Raw genomic sequence first — 22,361 nt, 5'->3', positions numbered from 1 at the left:
TCGCTCTCTGTCCTTTGCTCCTTCTGGTTTCTCAGATATGGCAAGCCACCACCTCTCAAAAGGGTGACACATGGTATTTCCTCTACCCAGAAGGCCCTTGTCCTGCCTTCTCTGGTTTAGTTAAGACCTAAACTTTCCTCAGACTCCACTATGTTTTTACTTTCTTCTCAGACTTCCCTAGGCAGTAGATACTTACACATTAGTACATTTCAATTTTTACATTTATTTGTGAAATTCTAATTAATGTCTCTCTCCTTTCAGATATAAGGTCTATGAAGGTAGGCCTGGGTCTTTTTTTTTTTTTTCTTTCTTATTATTGTATCTTCAACACTTGATGAACAAGTAAATGTAGTCCAGAACATGAAGGCTGAACCAACATGAAAAAAGTGTATTCTCTCATGAATAATCAAAGTAATACAAATTAAATTGGTGAAATACTATATTTACTGATTTTTCTGAGAATGAATACAATTGTACTTCTCCCTGGTATATAATATATAATGGTATCTGAAACAGTGAGTTTTTAAAAAACACATTAGAGTAAGTGGCTCAGTGGGTTAAGTATCCAACTCTTGATTTCACTCAGGTCATGGTCTCACAGTTTATGGGATCAAGTCCCACATTGGGCTCTATGCTGACAGTGCAGAGCCTGCTTGAGATTCTCTCTCCGTTCCCTTTCTCTCTCATCAAATAATGAATATTTATGAATTTCACTATCAGCTTCTTCCCATTGTGTTTCCTTCTCTTGCCAAAGCGTGCAGTTCATTTAAAAAGCATTCATTAACCACCTATTCTAGTGTCAGTAACTAATAATTTTGTTGAACAATTGGAAGAAGGCATAAAATTACCGTAGAGATGCTTTTTAAAACATATGTGATTGGGGGAAAAAATGTATGATTGTTTTCAACCAAATTGTGTACGTATGAATTTTGTAATACTGTTAAGTAAAATACCCGTCTCAAATTTTTCTCAAGTTAACTATTTTCCTGTATAGGAAAATATAACTGTTTTATTTAATTGGTAAGCTTTCCGTCTGAAACCCAAAACTGAACAATACCTGTTAGATACGCCACACCTGTGTCGACAGTGACCTGTAACAAGCTCAGGAGCTGTTTTGAAGTGATCCTTTCTTTCCTTCTGTGTTCTCACAAAGGAGGCAGTAGATAAAAGAACATGAGTTTTGATGCCAAGCACATCTGTGTTCAGATCTTCATTCTACTATTTATGTCTCTGACCTTTATTTTCTAGTCTGCCAACTATGACCATTCAAAATGACTTTATAGGATTTCTGACAGGATTAAAAGAGTTAACACTTATGAAGTGCTTAGTATAGTGCATGACAGGCTCGATAAACTCTCCTTATTATCATCATTTTATTACGATCAACAGACACGTTCTTTATTTTGGCTTTGGGACTGGGTGCTGATTGTATTCTTTGGATTGTGAAATAGTGCCATGATATACACAGATTGGAAGCACCCTAGATTTATGTGGGATGATGAGTGTTACATGAAAGTAGAATGTTCTGAAAGCTTATTTATTTCACTCTTAAATTCAGATGTCATATGATATTTTAAATGTTTGTGAGAAGATTTGTAGCATCTTTGAATACTGGCCTTCTTTTCTCCCATGTAACGTTGATGAAATTGTTTCCTTCTCCAAGAATGTTTTTTCTTTCCCCAATAGGTGGGCCCCAGCGAGCCAGAGGAAGTGTTATTGGAAATATTAATGATGTTGAATTTGGAATTGCTTTCCTTAACGCCACAGTAACAGATAATCCTACCTCTGATACTAGAGTAATACATGCCAAAATTACCAATGTACCTCGCAGTCTTGGTAAGTCTCTTTGCTAATAAAAGTTGCCAATAGCCTCTTTCTTTAAAATTCATATATTATTCTTCATCTTCTGATTTCTGCTTGAAATTTCTAGAGGATGCTACTATTACATGATCTGTATGATAGCGCTTAGCTCGATGGTAAACTCTTAAAGACATGTGAGATACTGATACTTATTTTGTTGTTATTCGAGATTATTTAGGATTCATCCTTATGAATAACCCGGCTCTGTAAATATTTTTCTCTGTTACCTTATTTATCCTTTTTTCTTTAGGTCCAGCAATGAGAAAAATAGTTTCTATTCTAAATCCCATTTATTGGACAACAGCCAAGGAGATAGGAGAAGCAGTCAATGGCTTCACCCTCACCAATGCAGTCTTCAAGAGAGAAACCCAGGTGGAATTTGCAACTGGTTAGTGCCAACTAAACTTAATATTTAAGTCTAATATTTAACTATAAAAAACAGGATTGCCTAAAAGTTGCTGGTTAAGAAAAATACACTTACATATTCCCCCAGAGAATAATTTTAAAGTTTTTGATGCAGTCTTATCATAAATGATATAAAAGCAATTTCATATTTCCCTGTAAACTTTTACTGACATGGCTCTGTAAGAGGCCATATGTTTTCAGACAATATCGTGATTTTTTATACCCCAAAAGTGTTTTCTCATCGTTTCTCTATTTTTTCTCTTTAAATCCTCAGAGAGGGTTTTAAAGGCCAAACCAGAGCAGGAAAATGAGTCCTTGCTGTTAAATAAAGACTTTTGTCTATGAACCTGAGATTCAATCAGGACACCTTACAGAGATCTTTTTATAAAAAAGACGGAAGTAAAAATAAGCAAAGCTAAGGGTTTTTCTCTTTACCCTTAGTCTTAATGAATATGTATTAGCTATTCATGGCCCTTTCCAAGTACATACAGATTTTTATAGGCCTCCATTACAAATCTTTTCAAAGGTGAACAGCCGCAGTGGCAGTGCTCTTTAAGGAAGAAAGACTGAGGAAGGGGCTTTATGCAGCCCAGAAGCCCATGAGGGTTTTTCATGGCCATCCACTTACTAAGATGCCCCTCTGCTGTTTCTTGAAGCATCGTAAAAAACAAAGCCCTATGTGGTTATTGCCAATCTACCTGGTGAAGCTGTCTGTCCCTTCTCTTAGACCATCCATTTTTGTAGAATTGCCTTGCTATTGCTTGTGAGTTTAAAGCATGGAATCCTTTGCATAATCATACACCTCGTTTTTGCCACAGAAAAAGAAATTTTAGAACATACCATTCAATTACCCTAAATCTTTAATTCGGGGACTGAGTGCTAATTTAATCTTTTATTGCCTTTGTTTATGAAGTTTGAACTAAAATAACATAGCTGAACTGACACTTAAGGTAAGTCTGCTGTGTGCTTACACAAACCATATATTTTTTGCTGTTAAAATGAATGAATTGTAATTCCCAGGAGAAATCTTGCGGATGACTCATATTGCCCGGGGTTTGGATTCTGATGGTGCTTTGCTCCTAGATATTTTTGTGAGCGGTTATGTCCTGCAGCTTCAGTCACCTGCTGAAGTCACTGTAAAGGTAAAAATGTCAGGATAACCTCTCTTCACTGTTTATTGGAGTAATGGTAAGATTAGGAATCAAAGATCTATAGAAAAAAAAAAAAACATGGATACCATATGTAGTTTCCCTTGTTTGCTATAGGGAATAAATATCTAAACCACTAAGGTTAAAAATGGCTAGTTTGTCTTTGTATAAAAATCTTTAGGAATAAGTCTTTACACAGTCTTACTGGTTTCCTGAACATGACTGTACAAGTAGTATTTTATTTAGAGCTACAGTTGACCCTTGAACAACATGGGGGTATATAGGGTGCCAACTCCCTGGACAGTCAAAAATCACGTATGACTTTTGACTCTAAAAACTTAACTACTAATAGCCTACTGTTGACTAGAAGCCTCACCCATATCATAACCAGTCAATTACACATATTTTTGTGTTATATGTATTATATACTGTATTCTTACAATAAAGTAAGTTAGAGAACAGAAAATGTTATTAAATTGCAAGGAGAGAAAATACACTTATAGTACCGTACTGCATTTATTTTTAAAAGATCATATAAATTGACCCATGCAGCTCAAATCATGCTGTTCAAGCTATATTTTTAGCCTCTTAGCCTTTATTTTTCTAATTGTGCATCTCCTAATACCCTCAAGAAAAAAAAATCTGATCATCAAATCTATACTGTCTTCCTTAGGATTACACAGAGGACTACATTCAGACAGGTCCTGGGCAGCTGTATGCCTACTCAACCCGGCTGTTCACCATTGATGGCATCAGCGTCCCATATACATGGAACCACACTGTTTTCTATGATGAGGCACAGGGAAGAATGCCTTTCTTGGTAGAAACACTTCACGCTTCCTCTGTAGAATCTGACTACAACCAATTAGAAGAGACACTGGGTTTTAAAATCCATGCTTCAATTTCCAAAGGTACCTTGGTCAAAGATCATTTTTCCATCCAGTCCTTTCTAAAAGAATAAAATGGGGGCAACTGGCTGGCTCCGTAGGTATAGCCTGCAGCTCTTGATCTTGGGGTTGTGAGTTTGAGCCCCACGTTGGGTATAGAGATTACTTTTTAAAAATCTTAGGAAAAAAATGTATTTAATAACTTAAAAAAGGGTAAAAGAATTGCATCGATGCCATTCACAATAAAGATATTAGGGCACAGACCAAACCTAATGATAGAAGATTTTCATGTATGTCGTCTATGTTTTGTGGTAGGTAAAGCCATTTTAAAGCCAATCCCACTGGAGTTCTAATTTGGATTACTAATCTGCAGAAAGGTTTAAAAATATATCCTCTGGCAGAATGAGGTTTTCTTTGGGTGCTCCAGGCCATTGTTCTTATTCTGACTCTTGTATTTGTCAAGGAATGTTTTTAATTGCTGAAACAATGTAAAAGTGTATGTTGACCTACCATAGCCAAAGTGGAATGAGCCCAAATTTCCATAAACTGATGAATGGATATAGAATATGTGGTATGATATACATACACACACACACACACACACACACACACACACACACACACACAATGGAATATTACTTGGGGATTAAAAAGAATGAAATCTTGCCATTTGCAACAATGTGGATAGAACTAGAGTGTATTATGCTAAGCAAAATCAGTCAGAAAAAGACAAATATCATATGATCTTAGATGTGGAATTTAAGAAACAAAACAGATGAACACAGGAGAAGGGAAGCAAAAATAAGATAAAAACAGAGAGGGAGACAAACCATAAGAGAATCTTAAATACAGAGAACAAACTGAGGGTTGCTGGTGGGGTGTTGGGTGAGGGGATGTGCTAAATGGGTGATGGTCATTAAGGAGGACACTTGTTGGGATGAGCACTGGGTGTTGTGTGTAAGTGATGAATCAGTAAATTCTATTCCTGAAATCATTATTACACTATATGTTAACTAACTTGGATTTAAATTTTTTTAAAAAGTGTATGTCAACCTAAACTAATAAGAAAAAGTTTCCATATTTTAAAAGCAGTTTTTAAAAATTGTGCAGCAATAATCAGGATTCCAACTGTCATTTCTTATTCCTGGACATTATAATGTTTCAACTGCTTTTCATTTTCTAAGCATAATTCTACAACCCTTGATCTCAGTGGTCTCGCTATGCTGTGTAGTTCTTTGATGTGTCTTTACCCTGAGATCCCTGTTTAGTTATAAGAGACACCCAAACAATCAGCATTCTGTGTTCCATGAAGCTTTGATGCTAAGAGATAACTTGCATGTGGTTTTATTATGGACACTAAGTGTTTGAATGGCTTTAACTTTGAACTTTAGGCTCCTATGAGTACACTTAATATAATTCATATTGGCCTTCGCTATGTACTGGCTTTCTTAAGTAGATCCAATTAGATTTTAAGTAGCATCATTTTGTCTTATCATGCTCCATACACTAAAAATTCATTTTTTGCAATTTACTCTTGCTTTCACCACTTGTGTATATGACTATTTTCTTCATTAACAGCTATCAGAACTGTCATTGAATTTGAGATCATAGTAATCTAGGCGAACATGTTCACATTTTTTGAGATAATCATAGATTCATGAGCCTTATAGCGAGTGGAGCTCCACACCACCCACATGTCGCCATCACCACCTCATTTTACTATGGTTGTGCATGTTCAGGTCACAGAGACAAAAGAAAAGAGCCATTGGAATGAAGATTTCTGTTTCTTTTCCTCAATGCCCACTTTTCAAGTCTAATCTCTGTTTTTACTTTTTCCAGTACTTAGTATAATTAAAAGAAGACAACTTGATGTAAGACTTTCGTTAAAAATGAACTTACACCATCCAGGACAAAGGGAATTAAAATGATTTTTTAAAGTCGTGTACATTTGTTGCCCAATCATGTAAATTCTCTAAGCCTGAACTGCTTGAAGGTCTTTGTGGTATCTATAACATTGTAGTTGGGGGATCTGGATTCCACAATTGGAGAAGACACACTATAGGACATTTATAACCCCTTACTATTCTTAGCTACTCTGAGTCTATGAATTACATCTGGTATCTGTGCACATTTGTTGAGGTTCCTGTGAAATACAAGAATTATGTGCTTGCAATTTCTTTATAAGTGACCACCAGGGGGCAAGCTTGCATTCTTGGTTGCTTAACCACCAAGTTCTTTCTCTTCTATATTGGGTCTAGACAAGAGCTCTAGCTACAATGCAGTTAGAATTACCTAGAGAGCTTCATGAAAGTTCAGATCTCAAGGCACAGAGACTTTGGTTTAGCTAGTCTAAGGTAGGGCCTGGAAGTCTGTATTTTTAACGCAGCATTAAATGATTCTAATGTATCTGGTCTGCACATCAGTATTTGGAAACTGCTGGTCAAGTCAACTCACAAATATAAATCAATACATTTTAAAAAATTGTTATATCTTTAAAATAAAAAATTTGTTTTTAAAATATAATTATAAAATATATTTATATTTTACAAATTCATTAGCAAAAGACATCAGAAAAAATAAAGGAAAGATCAGTTTAACTACAAGTAAATTTTTAAACACTTCTTCATGGGAGAAAAAAACAAAATTGAGAAGGTGAAATATATATCAAGAAAGAATATTTGCATTGTGTATTATAGATAACTATGATTAATCTTATACAAGGCTCTTAAAAATCAGTAAGAAGGGGTGCCTGGCTGACTCAATGGGTAGAGCATGCGACTCTTGATCTTAGGGTCGTGAGTTCAAGCCCCATGTGGGCATAGAGCTGGCTTAAAAAAATAAATAAAAATAGCAGCGCCTGGGTGGCTCAGTCAGTTAAGTGTCCAACTCTTGGTTTTGGCTCAGGTCGTGATCTCACAGTTTCGTGAGTTTGAGCCCCATGCCAGGTTCTACACTGGCAGCATGGAGCCTGCTTGGGATTCTCTCTTCCTCTCTCTCTGCCCCTTCCCCACTTGTGCTGTCTCTGTCTCTCTCAAAAAAAAAATGATAAACCTTTAAAAAATTTTTAAAAATTAAAATTAAAAAAAATTAAAAGCATTGTTAAAAAATCAATTAAAAGAAAGCAACACCCCAACAAAAAATACGTAAAAAGCTATGAACAGCAAATTCACAAAGGAAGAAATAATAATGACAAAATGAATGTGAAAAACTGTCTAACCTCACTAATAAGCAAAGAAATATAACCTAAAACAATGAGGTACCATTTTCCAATTATCATTGTCAGAGATTTAAAAATATGATAACCACTCAGTATCAGAGAGGTATGGGGAAATGAACACCCTTGTACATACTGCCATCAGTGGTTGTTAATTCATGTGATGTTTCTGGAAAGCAGTATGTATCAGTAACCTTTCAAACATTCAGATCTTTGTAGTTATCTCATTCTGGGGGTCTGCCCTAAGAAAATCACAGAAATGGCCAATAATAAATATCCTGGAAGCAAGAGGTAAATATGTAAATGATGGCACAGCTATATGATAAACTCTCAGTCATTAAAATAATTTTAAAGGAATATTAGCTCATTTATTCAAAATACTTGTTCAGTGCTTTCTGTGTACCACCTACTGTTTTGGGGATTGACAATAAAACAAAGAAGAGTATGCATGGCCTAATAATAATTGAAAAGCAGCATACAATATGATCTAAACCTGGGTTGCCCACACCACAGTGATTATAAGGAAACTTTTATACTGATTGAAAACAGAGATTCCTAGGCTGACTGGGATAGGACCAAGGATCTATATTTTTAATAAGCTCTATTTTATGATCAATAAACTTTGACAATTATTAATCTCTAGAGTGCAAGATCCTGACTTTTTGAAGTGTATACTTGTAGAAGAAAAAACATCAAAATGTTGGCAGCAGTTTGTTTCAAGTGACAAATTTACAGGGAAATCTATACTTTTCAAAGTTTCTGTAATTATTATACATTGCAATAACACAAATATTTGTATTGCCCCCCACTCTGTCTAAAGGAAATCTTAACTAATATAATTCAAAACAGCATACTTTAACTATAACATAAAGAATAAAAAAAAGGAATACTTTGGTAACTCGAAAGGTGTTTTAAGTTTCTTTATGTCAATAATGTTTGAAAAATATTTGCTAAATTGCTTAAACCAGTGAAGGCAGAGTTACTTTCTAAGGAAAGATTCCCTAACTAGCTTATTTGTTCTTGTTACTATGTTTGTTTCTATCATAATATGCCTGTCTCCCCTTGCTTTGACTGCATGGGAAACAATTGGTCACGCATAGGGGACTCTGACCCAGATGCTTTACACTGCAAATGAAAGAGATCTACAAAAGGAGAGGAGTTCTTCATTGGAGTTTCTGGTTGTCACTGGCATAAGTTATTTTTAAGTGGCTTGAAAATAGTGTTCCTGCTTCTAGAACAGGCAGCATAAGTAAAGGCTAGAAGAATAAATAGGACTTTGTCTATGGTTATACCTTATGTACACATTGATTCTGGATCCTTTTGCATGATCACAGAATGGTTTGGCTTCATTTTCTTTTGATTAATGTAAATAAATTTAAACAGAAAATCTATTTCCAATGGATGCTTGCCAATCATCTCTGGACTATGATTCATTTAGTTCTCAGTTGGGAACAGGAAAAGTCTTCCATTCCTGCTTGTTTTCACCTATTGCATTTGTTGCACAATGTGTTCCATCTTTGGCATATCTTCCCAGGGAAGATTGTACCGGAAAGAAACAAGGTACTGACATTCTAACAAGCCAATTAATTTTCCTTTTCTCTCTGTGATAGGAGATCGCAGTAATCAGTGCCCATCTGGGTTTGCCTTAGACTCAGTTGGACCCTTTTGTGCTGGTAAGAACAGGAATAATGAATTTTTGTTTTTATAAAAAATATTAGTAATGGAATCTGTTTAATGGACATTTATTGCCATTTTGCTAGATATGTAATTTTCACAACAGTCTTACAAGTGTTCCATTTTACAAGTGAGGAAATCGAGATGGAAAGAAGTGGGGGTGCCTAAGACCACTCAGCTATCAAGTGTCAGAGCTAGATTGGAATTTAAGGCAGCTGCAAAGCCTGTACTCTTTCAATCTGACCACAATCAAGTGTGTCAGGGATCGTGATCAAGTACAGAGATGAAGTGAGCACGGGAACAAAACACTGGACTCTTGTCATTTGATGGCCATGGATGTGAAACATAATAATAATCCAACTCTAAGCCACCTAACCCTAGAATTGCTTAGAGGATAAGGGCAGGACTGTGGGCCGAGGACTAATGACTAAGCCAGCCCCATATCATCCAAGTGCCAGTACAAGAGAGCCACAGATAACTAAATAGCTAAGGAAACAGCTGGAGGAGCTCAAGTTTGCATACACAGTGCCTTTCTTTCACTGGTAGGCAATTTAATGTAGTATCGTGGTAGATAAGTGGTCTTTAGAAACTATACTGTCCAGGTTCAAATTTCAGCTCTGCCAATAATGACCTGTGTGACCTTGGGCAATTTATTTAACCTCTTTGTTCCTCAATTTTATCCTGCAAAATGAGGATAGTAATAAAAGCATGTCTCCTAGGCATGTTGTGAGGAATGCGTTAAGGTAGGTAAAAAAGCATTTAGATCCCAGGATATGGTCATTATATCTTAGCTATCATCCCTGTTGTTTTAGAATTAATCTAAACATCTTCACTATCAAAGATTATCTGGGGACCCAAAATTAATTTATTTCGTGCTTCTATTCTACGGCACCTAGAGCATTTTCTGTTAGGTTTGATTCAACTCACTGTGCTCTGTAAGCAACTATTTTACAAACTACCTTCATGGACTTTACTAACTTCTAGTAAGTAGGGGGTTGACAGACCAATCGGGCCTTTCTGTTCCTTGTTTCAGATGAAGATGAATGTGCGGCCGGGAACCCCTGCTCCCATATCTGCCACAACACCATGGGAACCTATCATTGCTCCTGCTCAAAAGGCCTCACCATAGCTGCAGACGGAAGGACTTGTCAAGGTATTCAAAAAGCTAAGTCTAATAGATACAGCCAAGCAATGGTCACAGAGAGCTCTGACCTAGGAAAAGTGTGGTAGGCCAGTGTTCTTTCCTACTCTTTCCTCCTCCATGTTGGCAATAAACACAGAAGATCTTCTCTCAGGTTGAGAGAGGAACAGACAGAATACTGCTCACACACTGCCTTGATGTGGGGCACTGTACAAGCAGGGAAGCCGGTAGTGACTCACTTAATCCCCACAACACCTTGTGGAGATACTCATTTTACAATGACGAAACTAAGAAATAAGGAAGTTACATAAGGAATTTAAGCAAATTGCACAATTCTAGTAGCACGTTAAGAACGTTGAAAAAAAAAAACTTTGTTTTTCAGTATTGTTGACACACAATGTTACATTATCTACAGGTATATAACTTAGCGATTTGACAAATTTATACACTGTGCTATGTTCACCACAAGTACAGCTAGCATCTGTCCCAGTGCATCACTATTACAATATCATCGATTGTGTTTCTCATGCTGTGCCTTTTAGTCCCATGACTTATCCCGTAACTGAAAGCCTGTGTCTCCCACTCCCTTCACCCATTTTGCCCATCCCCTCACCCCAGAAAATACTTTTCTATCAGACTCTAAATATACTTCAAAGTTAGAATTGTATAAGAAGCTTATTTATAAATAAAATGTTAAATGATGAAAAGAGAAAAGGATTACTCCCTTTGTGTCCAAGGAGATGCCCTTCTAAATGCCAAAGAGACAGAGAGAAAGGGTGTAGGATGGGATAAAAATAACTTTTATGGAAACGTCCGGTGTGGATTGAGTACCTATATACATTATTTCCTTTAATTTTCAAAGCAACACTGAGAGACAGATATTATCCTCATTTTATAAATGAGAAAACTGAAATGTCAGAAAGGAGAAGTAATGTTTTTAAAGCCACCTAATTTGTCAGTGGTCTAATAGATGGGTTAGTCTGCACAGATATCACACTAAACTCCTATGAACTCATCATCAATTTAATCCACCTGAAAGGACTCAACCAAGTTATTCAGCATTCTTGCTCTTGTACATTTTCAAGTATCATTTATGGCTTTTCTTAACCCCATTTTATATAGGCTTTTGGGTTGGTTTTCTTCAACTCATCTTAGTTGAATGACTCACTTCATTGCAGATATCGATGAGTGTGCTTTAGGTGGACATGCCTGCCATGCTGGTCAGGACTGTGACAATACCATTGGATCCTATCGCTGTGTGGTCCGTTGTGGAATTGGCTTTCGAAGAACTTCTGATGGGCTGAGTTGCCAAGGTATAACAATGGAATCCCTTGCTTTATCTTCATTATACTAAGAATTAAGACTCTCTGCCTTTTGAATCATTTAAAGGATACTCTGCTTTATAGATTGTGCTTCTTGATAAGATTTTAGATGTAATATTCCATCTATTTTAAATATTTGTAGCACAATAGTTTTAAATAATAACATTTGCCTATTATATTTGAGAGAAGAGATTATGTAGCATGATCTAAGAGGCTCTATTTCATAAGACCCCACCACATAAGACTATCAGATATTTATTGCAGGATGTTTTTAATAGACTTTATTTTTTAGAGAAGTTTTAGATTTACAGAAAAATGGAGTGTAAGGTAGATTTCGCATATACTCCCCACCCCAACTCATGCATAGTACCCCCCACTATCAACATCCTACCCTAGAGTAGCAAAATTTTTACCAAGGATGAACCCACATCAACACATCATTATGACCCAAAGTTCTTTATTTACATTAGATTTCACTCTTGGTGTTGTATACTCTATGAATTTTGACAAATAATAACATGTATCCTATCTCATAGTATCATAAGGAATAGTTTGCCCTAAAAATCCTCAATGCTTTGCCTATTCATCCCTCACTTCCCCCCAAGCCTCTGGCAAGCCACTGATCTTTTTATTATCTCCACAGTATTATGTTTTCCAGAATATCATATGGTTGGAATCACATAGCATATAGCCTTTCCAAATTAACCTTTTTCACTTAATAATATGCATTTTAGTTTTCTTTATGTCTTTTCATGATTTGATAGTTCTTTTCTTTTTAGTGTTGAATAATATTCCATTTTATTAATGTACTATAGTTTATTTATCCATTCAGCTACTGAAGGACATCCTGGTGCTTCCAAGGTTAACAATTATGAATAAAGCTGCTGTCAGGGTCTTTTCATAGAGACAGAAATAGCGGATACAAAACTGAATGCCTAACAATACTACAAAAGTGATTGAATTATGGTATGTCCATACCAGGAACCATTGTACGGCCATTATAGAGTGGAATGCAGTTCAACTATTAGGCTTAGAGGAATTTTCATGAGGTATTGTCGAGTGAAAACACCAAGATGTAGAAAACTACACATAACTTGTGTAGAAACAAAGCAATAACCAAAGATAAAGGAAATGGATTTTTTATATTTTTAGATAGAGATATGCATTTGTATGTACAAGAGACATGTTATTATTTATACTAGATTGTTAATGCAGGTTGACTTTGGTAGGCAAGGAAGGTAAAAAAGGATAAAGGAAGCCAAGCAGAAAAAAGAAGAAAAAAACTACACTAAGAAAGCATTTTTAAAGTATATGATCACTTTGTGTGTTTATAGTAACATGCAGATTTTGAAAGATTAAAAGAGCTCATACACCTGAAACTAATATTACACAATATGTTAAGTAACTAAAACTTAAAAACTTTAAGAAGAAATTTCAAAATAAAAAATATAAATAAAAGAGTTCAAATGGAAGACAAGTACACAATAAAACATAGGCAATCTTGAGTTTGGGAATGTAAGGTTGGGATATGAAAAGCCTAAGTATGGTGATTGTTCCTTTGAAGGGTTTGGAATAGAACAACAGAGAAGTAGAAAGAAATTGAGATGCGGACAGACCTGAGAGAGGGATTATGGTAGGAGAGACTGGGTTATGTCCATAGGGGTATGGGAAAGATGACAGTAAGGAGGAAGAACTTTAAAAATGCACACAAGGAGGGAATGATGGATGGACCACAATCCTTATCTTGGTGAGGACGGAGGAGATGGCCTCAGAGCTCGAACACTCAAGCAGAGAAACTTTTCTTACATGGGAGAAGAGGTCTCTTTTCCTCTGGGACTAGAAGGAAGGAGAGGGGAGAAGGTACATAAAAGTGGCAAATGCACACAAATTTGGGGGATTTGTGCCTGCACATTTTTTTTTTTATTCTACTATGCCCCAGATGGCATTTGGGAAGATTAATTTGGTGATGACTGTGGACACTGACAAATGCCAAAGTTGCTGCTTTTAGTGGTAAAGACCTGCATCAGGCTGACAGCAGCAAAACTGGGGAAGGAAAGTCAATTGCAAAAGATACTGCAGAAGACTTTGACTTTTCCACCCCCCCCCCCCCCCCATCTTCAGTGTTCTAGTCTGTCAGCAACATTCCTAGAAACAGAAATGGGAGCCATCTGGTAAAATAAAGTAAGGAAGTGTTGCATCCACATAGTTTGGAGTCACTAGCAAATGTCTACCTTTGAGGAGTATTGAGAGTTATGTTCTCCAGCAGTTAATCCCGTCAATTATCTATCTAGCAGATCATATGAGAGCAATTGTATTAGATTTGAGAGCAATTGTATTGGATTCGTTTCAGGGAAGATCTTAAACATGATAATGATATCATTAAAATGTTTAACATTTGAAATAAATTAACCCAAGTTTCCTAATAGCATATAATGAAAGTTTTGTTTTATTTAACAGATATTAATGAATGTCAAGAATCCAGCCCCTGTCACCACCGCTGTTTCAATGCCATTGGAAGTTTTCACTGTGGATGTGAACCTGGGTATCAGCTCAAAGGCAGAAAATGTATAGGTAAGAAAAGGGCTTTAAATTCAAAGCAATGACATCTTTGTAATTTCTAAAGATATTTGATCTAATCCCTTTGCTGTGTCCTGGGCTGAATTCATACGTAAGATACCTCCATCCATCAGGTACGCAATGCATGCATAATCAAAATGAAAGCAAATGCTATTTTTTACAGGTTTCATTTTCTAGCTACATAACCATTTTTTAACAGTTCCCTATTGTGTTTACTAATTTTTTTCACAGAAGCATAATATTTATGGTTACATACATAAAGATATTTATTTGTTTGTTTGTTTTTCTAAAAGGAGGAACTCGTTGGTATGGCTACTAGCTATGTGAATTAATTTTTTTTAATCATTGTTTTAAAATAGTGTTATTTACCTTCATGGATTTAAACACTTTAATCTTACACAGTGATTATGTAATCAACATCTTTCGCCTTAAAATCCAAAGGTATGATTTCTGTGGAAAAGGAATTTCTCAATCTTCATTACCTTTGTTCTTTTATCAAGATGTGAATGAATGCAGACAAAATGTATGCAGACCAGATCAACACTGCAAGAACACCCGTGGGGGCTATAAGTGCATTGATCTTTGTCCAAACGGAATGACCAAGGCAGAAAATGGAACCTGCATTGGTGAGTGTATGGCTGTTTCGATGACTGAGATATGTTTGCCACTGACCAGCCAAATAAGGCATCCGTTTTTTAACTAATGATTAAGTAGGGGTGCCTCGGTGGCTCAGTTGGTTAAGCGTCTGACTCTTGGTTTAGGCTCAGGCCATGATATGTCATGATCTCACAATTCGTGAGTTCAAGCCCCGCTTCAGGTTCTTTGCTGACAGAGTGGAGCCTGCTTGGGATCCTCTCTGTCCCTCTCTTGCTGCCCCTCCCTTGCTCATGCTCACTTTTTCTCACAGATTTTTTACTCTCAACTTCTAGTATGGTTGAGCTCTGGGGTCCCAGGCTCATAACTATACCAAGAAACAGAAGCTCCCCGTGGAGACTCATTACCATTTTGAGCTCCCATCAATTACACATTTGGCTTACACAGTTTAATAGCCACATAAATTCATATTATCTCACATGTCTACTATGAAATTTAGTATATATGTTTAGAATTTCACAGGTGGTTAAGAAAAGCTTATACAGATTTGTTAAAAGTTCAAAACATTTTATCTTAGAACTGAATATTCTTCAGTGTCAAGTCAATGACTAGACAATAAAATAAATTATGTTCTCTATTCTTTCTGCCTTAATTTGTAGAACTATAAGCGGCATCACTTACAAAAATGAAACATTGCGTTCCTGTTCTCATGTCCTTACAGTCTACTTAAATAGAGTGACCAATTCCACTTTCCTCACCAAAAGAAAAAAAAAAAATACTACAAGAGGGAATGAAATGCCATAAAAGAGGTACAAATAAAATTGTAGAAGAAGAGTTGGAAGAGTGATCATATCTGATATGAGATGTCATGGAAATGATCACATTTAAAGAGAGCCTTGAATGGAATGGTAATAGGTGGAGGTTGTGCAAAAAGGAAAGACAGTCCCTTATGAGGGAGAGAGAGCTGGACTTAAAGTAAACAGTTTAAAAATCATCCTTCCTTCCTATCTGACTTTGCACAAGTCTTAAGATTGCAAAGAAATTTGAGTGTAAGTTTCTCATTTTAAAAGTGAGACTTTAAAAAAATGTTCATGGCTCAGTCAGTTAAGCATCTGACTCTTGGTTTCAGCTCAGGTCATGATCTCACAGTTTCATGGGTTTGGGCCCCATGTCAGGCTCTGCGCTGACAGTGTAGAGCCTGCTTGGGATTCTCTCTCTCCCCCTCTCTCTCTCAAAATAAATAAATAAAACTTTAAAAAAATAAAATAAAAGTTCAGGGGCACCTGGTCGGCTTAGTTGACTAAGTGTCCAACTCTTGATTTCAACTCAGGTCATGATCTAATAGTCCTGAGGTGGAGCCCCCATGTGGGGCTCCACACTGGGCATGGAGCCTGCTTAAGATTCTCTCTCCCTTGCCTTCTGCCCCTCCCCCACACGCTCTCTCTCTCGCAAAAAAAAAAGACTTTAAAAGACTTGTTAAGGGGCACCCAGATATCTCAGTCAGTTAAGCATCCGACTTTGGCTCCAGGTCATTATCTCATGGTTTGTGAGGTCAAGCCCCACATCTGGTTCTCTACTGTCAGTGCAGAACCCTCTTCGAATCCCCTGTCCCTCTCTCTCTCTCTCTCTGCCCCTCACCCGCTCACACTTGATCTCTCTCTCTCTCTCAAAAATAAATAAACATTTAAAAATAAAATAAATAAAAAGAATTGTTAAAAAAGTTTTCACTCTGAAATATTTATTTAAAAAGTTACAATATATCCTGATTTTTCTCAAAATAACAGTGAGAGGAGGGTATAGATATAAATGAGGGAATACTGACCACTTGTTACTTGTTGAGGTACATGGGGGCTTAGTATACTTAAAAAAAAACTGGGGGTGGGGGTGGGCTATCAGATTTCAAACTTTCCAGCAGTATGGCTATAGGTAAATATTTTTTAACTCCTAAGAATAGTAGCCAACTCAGAGCATCATGTGCAGTTATGTGTGATTATAAGTATTTTTAAGAGTATTGACTCTTGGGGTGCCTGGGTGGCTCAGTCGGTTATGTGTCCAACTTCAGCTCAGGTCATGATCTCACAGTTTGTGGGTTCGAGCCCCTCATCAGGCTCTGTGCTGACAGCTCAGAGCCTGGAGCCTGCTTTGGATTCTGTGTCTCCCTCTCTCTCTGCCCCTCCCCAACTCACACTCTGTTTCTCTCTCAAAAATAAATAAACATTTCAAAAATTAATAAAAAAAGACTATTGACTCTAATTATGTATAAGAGTAATCGGAGATGAGCTGAGCCAAAAGATCAGAAGATTATTTAAGAACCTACAGCAAAGGGGTGCCTAGGTGGCTCAGTCAATAAGCATCTGGCTCTTGATTTCAGCTCAGGTCATGATCTCATGGTTTCATGGGTTTGAGCCCCTTGTCAGGCTCTGCACTGGCAGTGCAGAGCCTGCTTGGGATTCTCTGTCTCCCCCTATCTCTGCCCCTCCCTGACTCACACTGTCTCTGTCTCTCTCAAAATAAATTAATAAACTTAAAAAAAACAAAGCTACAGCAAAAATATAGCTAAGTGGAAATGGAAATGGAGATTTAAGGGGTTGACTGAAGGAAGTAGAATTACCCAATCTTGGAAACTGAGGGAGTTAGTTATAGATTAGTCTGGTTGACTGAGGAAAGAAGAATGCTGTTATAAAGAAGAGAGGGATGATAAGACACTGAGGACGTGTGGAGTTTGAAGTACTGGTAAAGGATGGACATGGAGAGGACCAGCCAGCAGCTAGAAACGTGGGTCTGTAGATAAGAAACAACATAGTACTATTGCTGTAAGTCTACATCCATGAGCTTACTAGAGTCACTAGTATCAATAAGACAGTCAAAGGTGGAGAACATAGAGAGAAAAGGGATAAAAAGCTGAAAGTAAAATTCTTGCCATAGTAGGGAGCAAGAGAAGGAAAAGGAACAACAAGGGGCAGAGTAGAACTTGAATCCCGGTCTCAGCTACATGGTGAGAAATGCAACCTTTGATAGTTCTAAAGAATGTTCATTTCAAATATAATGACGTTAGGTTTTGAAAGAGGATATGTTATTACTTTTTATTGTCTTGTGTCTGTAGATATTGATGAATGTAAAGATGGGACCCATCAGTGCAGATATAACCAGATATGTGAGAATACAAGAGGCAGCTATCGCTGTGTGTGTCCCAGAGGTTTCCGGTCTCAAGGAGTTGGGAGACCCTGTATGGGTAAGTTAACAGGAACTCTTACTGAGTAATAAAGCTGCTAACAGAATCACTTAGCCTTACCAACTGGATCAGGATCACTCTCTACCCTCAAAAGCTTTCTTGGGACAATTAGAAAATTTGTAAATTGGTTTAAGTAATTAAAAACATTTTTAATTACTTCTTAAAGATTCCATTTTGAATGCAATTTACACTGACATTTAAAGTGATAATAATGGCCATTTACAGAGTGCTTACTATATGCTACACATATCAGAGTGAGGTTCCTTTGTAGTTACTGCGGCAACTTCACCATGAAGATTGTCTCATTGGTTATCTCTATATACATTTTTTGCACAGATACGTTCTATTTGAATATGAAGCGTACTTGAATGCAATATGAAGGTTTAGGCATGAGGAATTAAGATGTGAATATGCAATTTAAGTGAGTTGATAACTATTACTTTACCAGATATTTAGTGCCTACTATGTGCCCCTATGCTAAGAATCTCACTCAGTTCTCCCAGTGGCCTGTTTGTTTCCATCTTAGTTATGATTGAATATAAATAAGGCAGGTAACAGACAATAGAAGATATCTGTAAGAAGGTAACCATATGATTCTTTTTAATTAATGTACTTATAATCAAGAAACTGACCTATGAAATTATGTTCCTCTTGGAATGTTTAAGTGCAAAAAAATTGTGTGGGCTTTAACTACTGGCTTCCGGTGTGCCATACTACACTTTTAAAATTGGTTGCCTTGGTTGTCTACGTAACAATTATTTATAGCAAATTCTCCCATAAAGACTTTGTCCTGTCTTTATGCAGTCACTAGCATAGTACTTTGCACAGAGCAAATGTTGAAAGTAATACAATTACTAGAAACGTTTTTAAAATAAATGCTTGTTAATAGCAGAAGTACATAACATATCATTTTAGTCTTCTGTTTAGATATTGTAATTTAACATCTTGGATAGTCATAACAGTGACCTAGCAGAATGAAATATGTTTATTTGTTCATTAATTTGATCTGAAGTCGAATGTCAGGCATTGGATTGGGGAATAAACCAATGAAGAAGGTAGGGCCATTCCCTTAAAGAGTTTAAAAATGGTAATTTTAACTTTTGCCTACTAAAATAATTTTTAAAGTAAAATATACTACTTTTATTCTGCTTATTCGTGTTACTTTCTTTCATGCCACTGTGGTAATGAATTAAAGAAGTTGGTTTTGTTCTCTGGTTTTCATTTGCTTTTCCAATTTACAGGAAAGTTGGGAGGGTTTACTATGTGTTGACCCAAGAATAGGAAGAAAAATAACTTTTTAAAAATTTTTTATGGACTTTGTGAATTTATATCTTATTAAGAAATAATTCTGTCTTAATCTCCTTTTTAAATTTTTATTAAAAAAATGTGCTTGGCTTGATTATTAAATAATAATTATTGATTCAAAAGAAACAAAAATGTTAGTAGTTATATCAATATTACCACATCTGAAACTCGTAATTGTATGAAAGATTAAAGAATGTTACAACAAAATGCAAACTAGAAATGTGATTGAGTCCTTTCCTCCACCAACAGAATTAAGATCTGCGTTAACTTTGAACTCTAGTTTTTCTGGAAAGACCACATTTTCCCATATGATCCTTTAGGTTTCTACTGTATATGTGAAGCAATCTTTAGGAAGAGGCTTAGAACCTTTCTGTATATTCCTAAATAAATGATTAACGCTTTCTCTAAAGTTCTCAACAATTGAGAAATTACTATATTTGTAGCTTTGGAGGGTAACGTAATGTCTTCAGTTTGTTTCAGAGACTGATTCTTTATTCCTGTGTTGTGTATGTATATGTGTTTTTTTTTTCTCTTTTTTATGTATCATGGCACACGAGCAGACATTAATGAATGTGAACAAGTGCCTAAGCCTTGTGCATATCAGTGCTCCAACACCCCCGGCAGCTTCAAGTGTATCTGTCCACCAGGTCAACATTTATTAGGGGACGGGAAATCTTGCGCCGGATTGGAGAGGCTGCCTAACTATGGCACCCAATACAATAGCTATAACCTTGCACGGTTCTCCCCTGTGAGAAACAACTATCAACCTCAACAGCATTACAGACAGTACTCACATCTCTACAGCTCCTACTCGGAGTATAGAAACAGCAGAACATCTCTCTCCAGGACTAGAAGGACTATTAGGAAAACTTGTCCTGAAGGCTCTGAGGCGAGCCGTGACACATGTGTAGGTAAATGTCAGCCATATTGCATTTCCTTTCTGTGGGCTCACGTATGGACCAGAGTCTAAGCATATGCACAGCACCTGTGGTATTTTGGGTGCAGTGAACTACATCTGATCTCAAATCTGGGATGACTCAAAGTTCCAACTATTACAACTATTACAAAATTTATTCAAGTAAATGATGCATTTACATGTGTGCATTCTGATAATTGTTTTATATTGGCAGTTTCTCTCTTTTGATCAACTCCTGAAAGTGTTGCTAAATTTAACGCTGTGTAGAAATAAATTTCAGTGACACCTAGAATATATTTTTTAAAAGAGAATATGCATATTGCCACATAATACAATACCATCAGTTTATGGCTATATCTGGTTGATGCCAAAGCAGTGGGTTAAAAGTGAAACTTTCAGCTACTCAGTCAACTGCTCGTTCTATGTGACAACCAACACTGTGTTGACTGTTGTCCCACACCCACCCCCATCCACCCCCGTGGAATTTCTCAGTTTGATTATTTTGTATACATGGAAGTCACTGAAAAGATAATGTGAGCCAGGATAAAACTACGTTGCTTTCATTGCTCTAAAATATGTGCTTTCAATATCTTTATCTAAACTCGCAAGTCTACAGTTTAATTTGTTTGCAAAAGTAAAGTGTAATTTCCAACTCAAGAATTGAGACTTTGTTTTCAGTTAATTTGCAAACATTACCATCTGTCATTCATTTAATTCAATTATCTGTGAGTGTCCACAGTTTGCATGCCATTGAACTATGTGCCAAGAGAAATTAGCAAACGCAAATTAGCCCCACTATTTGTTAGATGACAAAAGAAAGCTAGGAAGAAAGGGAGGAGGGCGGTAAGAAAGAAATTTTGTTTCAATTTAAAGACCCCACAGGCCAACTTCATTTTCTTGCACATTTCTTAGTATTCTACACTTCACTTATTCTCTCCTAAATATACTTTCTGTTACACAGTTCTTAAAACATTAAAAAATTGACTTCAATTTTTGCCATTTCTTTTTCTACTCTCCAAGCTCTGTTCCTACATCATTGTCTTCTCAGATGTGCTTTCTCAGTCACTCTTCTGTGGACCCACCTGGACCCTATGACCCTCTTGGATATTTAAACTTTAAACTTTTCTCTTTAAGTCCGGTTCTCTCCAGAACTTTTGTCTAGATGTCCTGATGTATCTGAAAGTTAATACGATGCACATGGAATCTTCTCCCTATGATCAGTGTCCTAGAAAAAAGTAAAACTAAGGGCAGTGCTAGTGTCTTTTATTCCTTGAACTTCAACCATTAATGCATTCATTACCAATTCTCAACATTTAGTTTATATGCTCAAACACTACGTAATTACTGACCTGTGGACTCCACAATCCTTGCAAGGATATCAAATACCACTCTCAACTTGCTCCAAACCATTCTGAGTATTGGTAGTGTTTCATGCCCACAATTTTGACTCTTTGTTGGTGAGAACTTTTCACCATTTTTTTTTTGATTGACAGAATTAAAATTTGACATGTTGTCTTTCAAAGTTTCTTCCAAATAGTCATTCCCACTAAAGGGTTTCATCTCCAATTGTCATCCCACTCTCTGACTTCACCTTAGAGAAGCTCTTCTTCTCTTCTACCTTTACCTTCCTGTCCAACACCCTTGTTTATGGTGTGCCACATGAATTAAACTACACCCCCCACACCATACTCCGTCTAGTTGATTTCTTTTAAGTCATCTGAAGGTCCCAGTCATTTTAAGAAAGCATCTCTGATTACATCCTCCATTTCTTCATCATTATCTAAGCCCTACAGTTTCATAGTAGAGTCTCATGAATGTTTTCTTTCTTTTTCTTTTTTTTAAATGTTTTTATTTATTTTTGAGACAGAGACAGAGCATGAGCAGGGGAGGTGCAGAGAGAGAAGGAGACACAGAATCCAAAGCAGGCTCCAGGCTCTGAGCTGGCAGCACAGAGCCCGACATGGGGCTCAACTCACGGACTGTGAGATCATGACCTGAGCTGAAGTCAGACGCTTAACCGACTGAGCCACCCAGGCGCCCCTCATAAATGTTTTCTGTGTCTTTGTGTTTATATTACACTAATATT

At 36.6% G+C, this 22,361-nt stretch overlaps 1 protein-coding gene across 3 annotated transcripts in view; it reads left to right on the top strand.

Moving 5' to 3' along the window:
* HMCN1 (hemicentin 1) overlaps window positions 1-22,361 on the top strand; it is a 470,876-nt gene that overhangs the window by 436,917 nt on the left and 11,598 nt on the right. For 2 of the 3 annotated variants that reach the window (XM_060643679.3, XM_060643687.2), the window contains 11 exons: window positions 1,687-1,836; window positions 2,111-2,248; window positions 3,286-3,407; window positions 4,087-4,324; window positions 9,125-9,187; window positions 10,222-10,341; window positions 11,508-11,642; window positions 14,109-14,222; window positions 14,729-14,854; window positions 17,926-18,054; window positions 19,920-20,270. In XM_060643679.3, coding sequence (XP_060499662.1) covers window positions 1,687-1,836; window positions 2,111-2,248; window positions 3,286-3,407; window positions 4,087-4,324; window positions 9,125-9,187; window positions 10,222-10,341; window positions 11,508-11,642; window positions 14,109-14,222; window positions 14,729-14,854; window positions 17,926-18,054; window positions 19,920-20,270 — 1,686 coding nt within the window. The remainder of the gene's footprint in view (window positions 1-1,686; window positions 1,837-2,110; window positions 2,249-3,285; window positions 3,408-4,086; window positions 4,325-9,124; window positions 9,188-10,221; window positions 10,342-11,507; window positions 11,643-14,108; window positions 14,223-14,728; window positions 14,855-17,925; window positions 18,055-19,919; window positions 20,271-22,361) is intronic. The other variant, XM_060643685.3, reaches the window with a different exon arrangement.

This window comes from Panthera onca, chromosome F1 (assembly GCF_046562875.1).
Source record: "Panthera onca isolate mPanOnc1 chromosome F1, mPanOnc1 haplotype 2, whole genome shotgun sequence".
Classification (NCBI taxonomy): Eukaryota; Metazoa; Chordata; class Mammalia; order Carnivora; family Felidae; genus Panthera; species Panthera onca.
The sequence above is the reverse complement of the archived record's forward strand: the minus strand, read 5'-3'. Positions and strand labels throughout refer to the sequence as shown.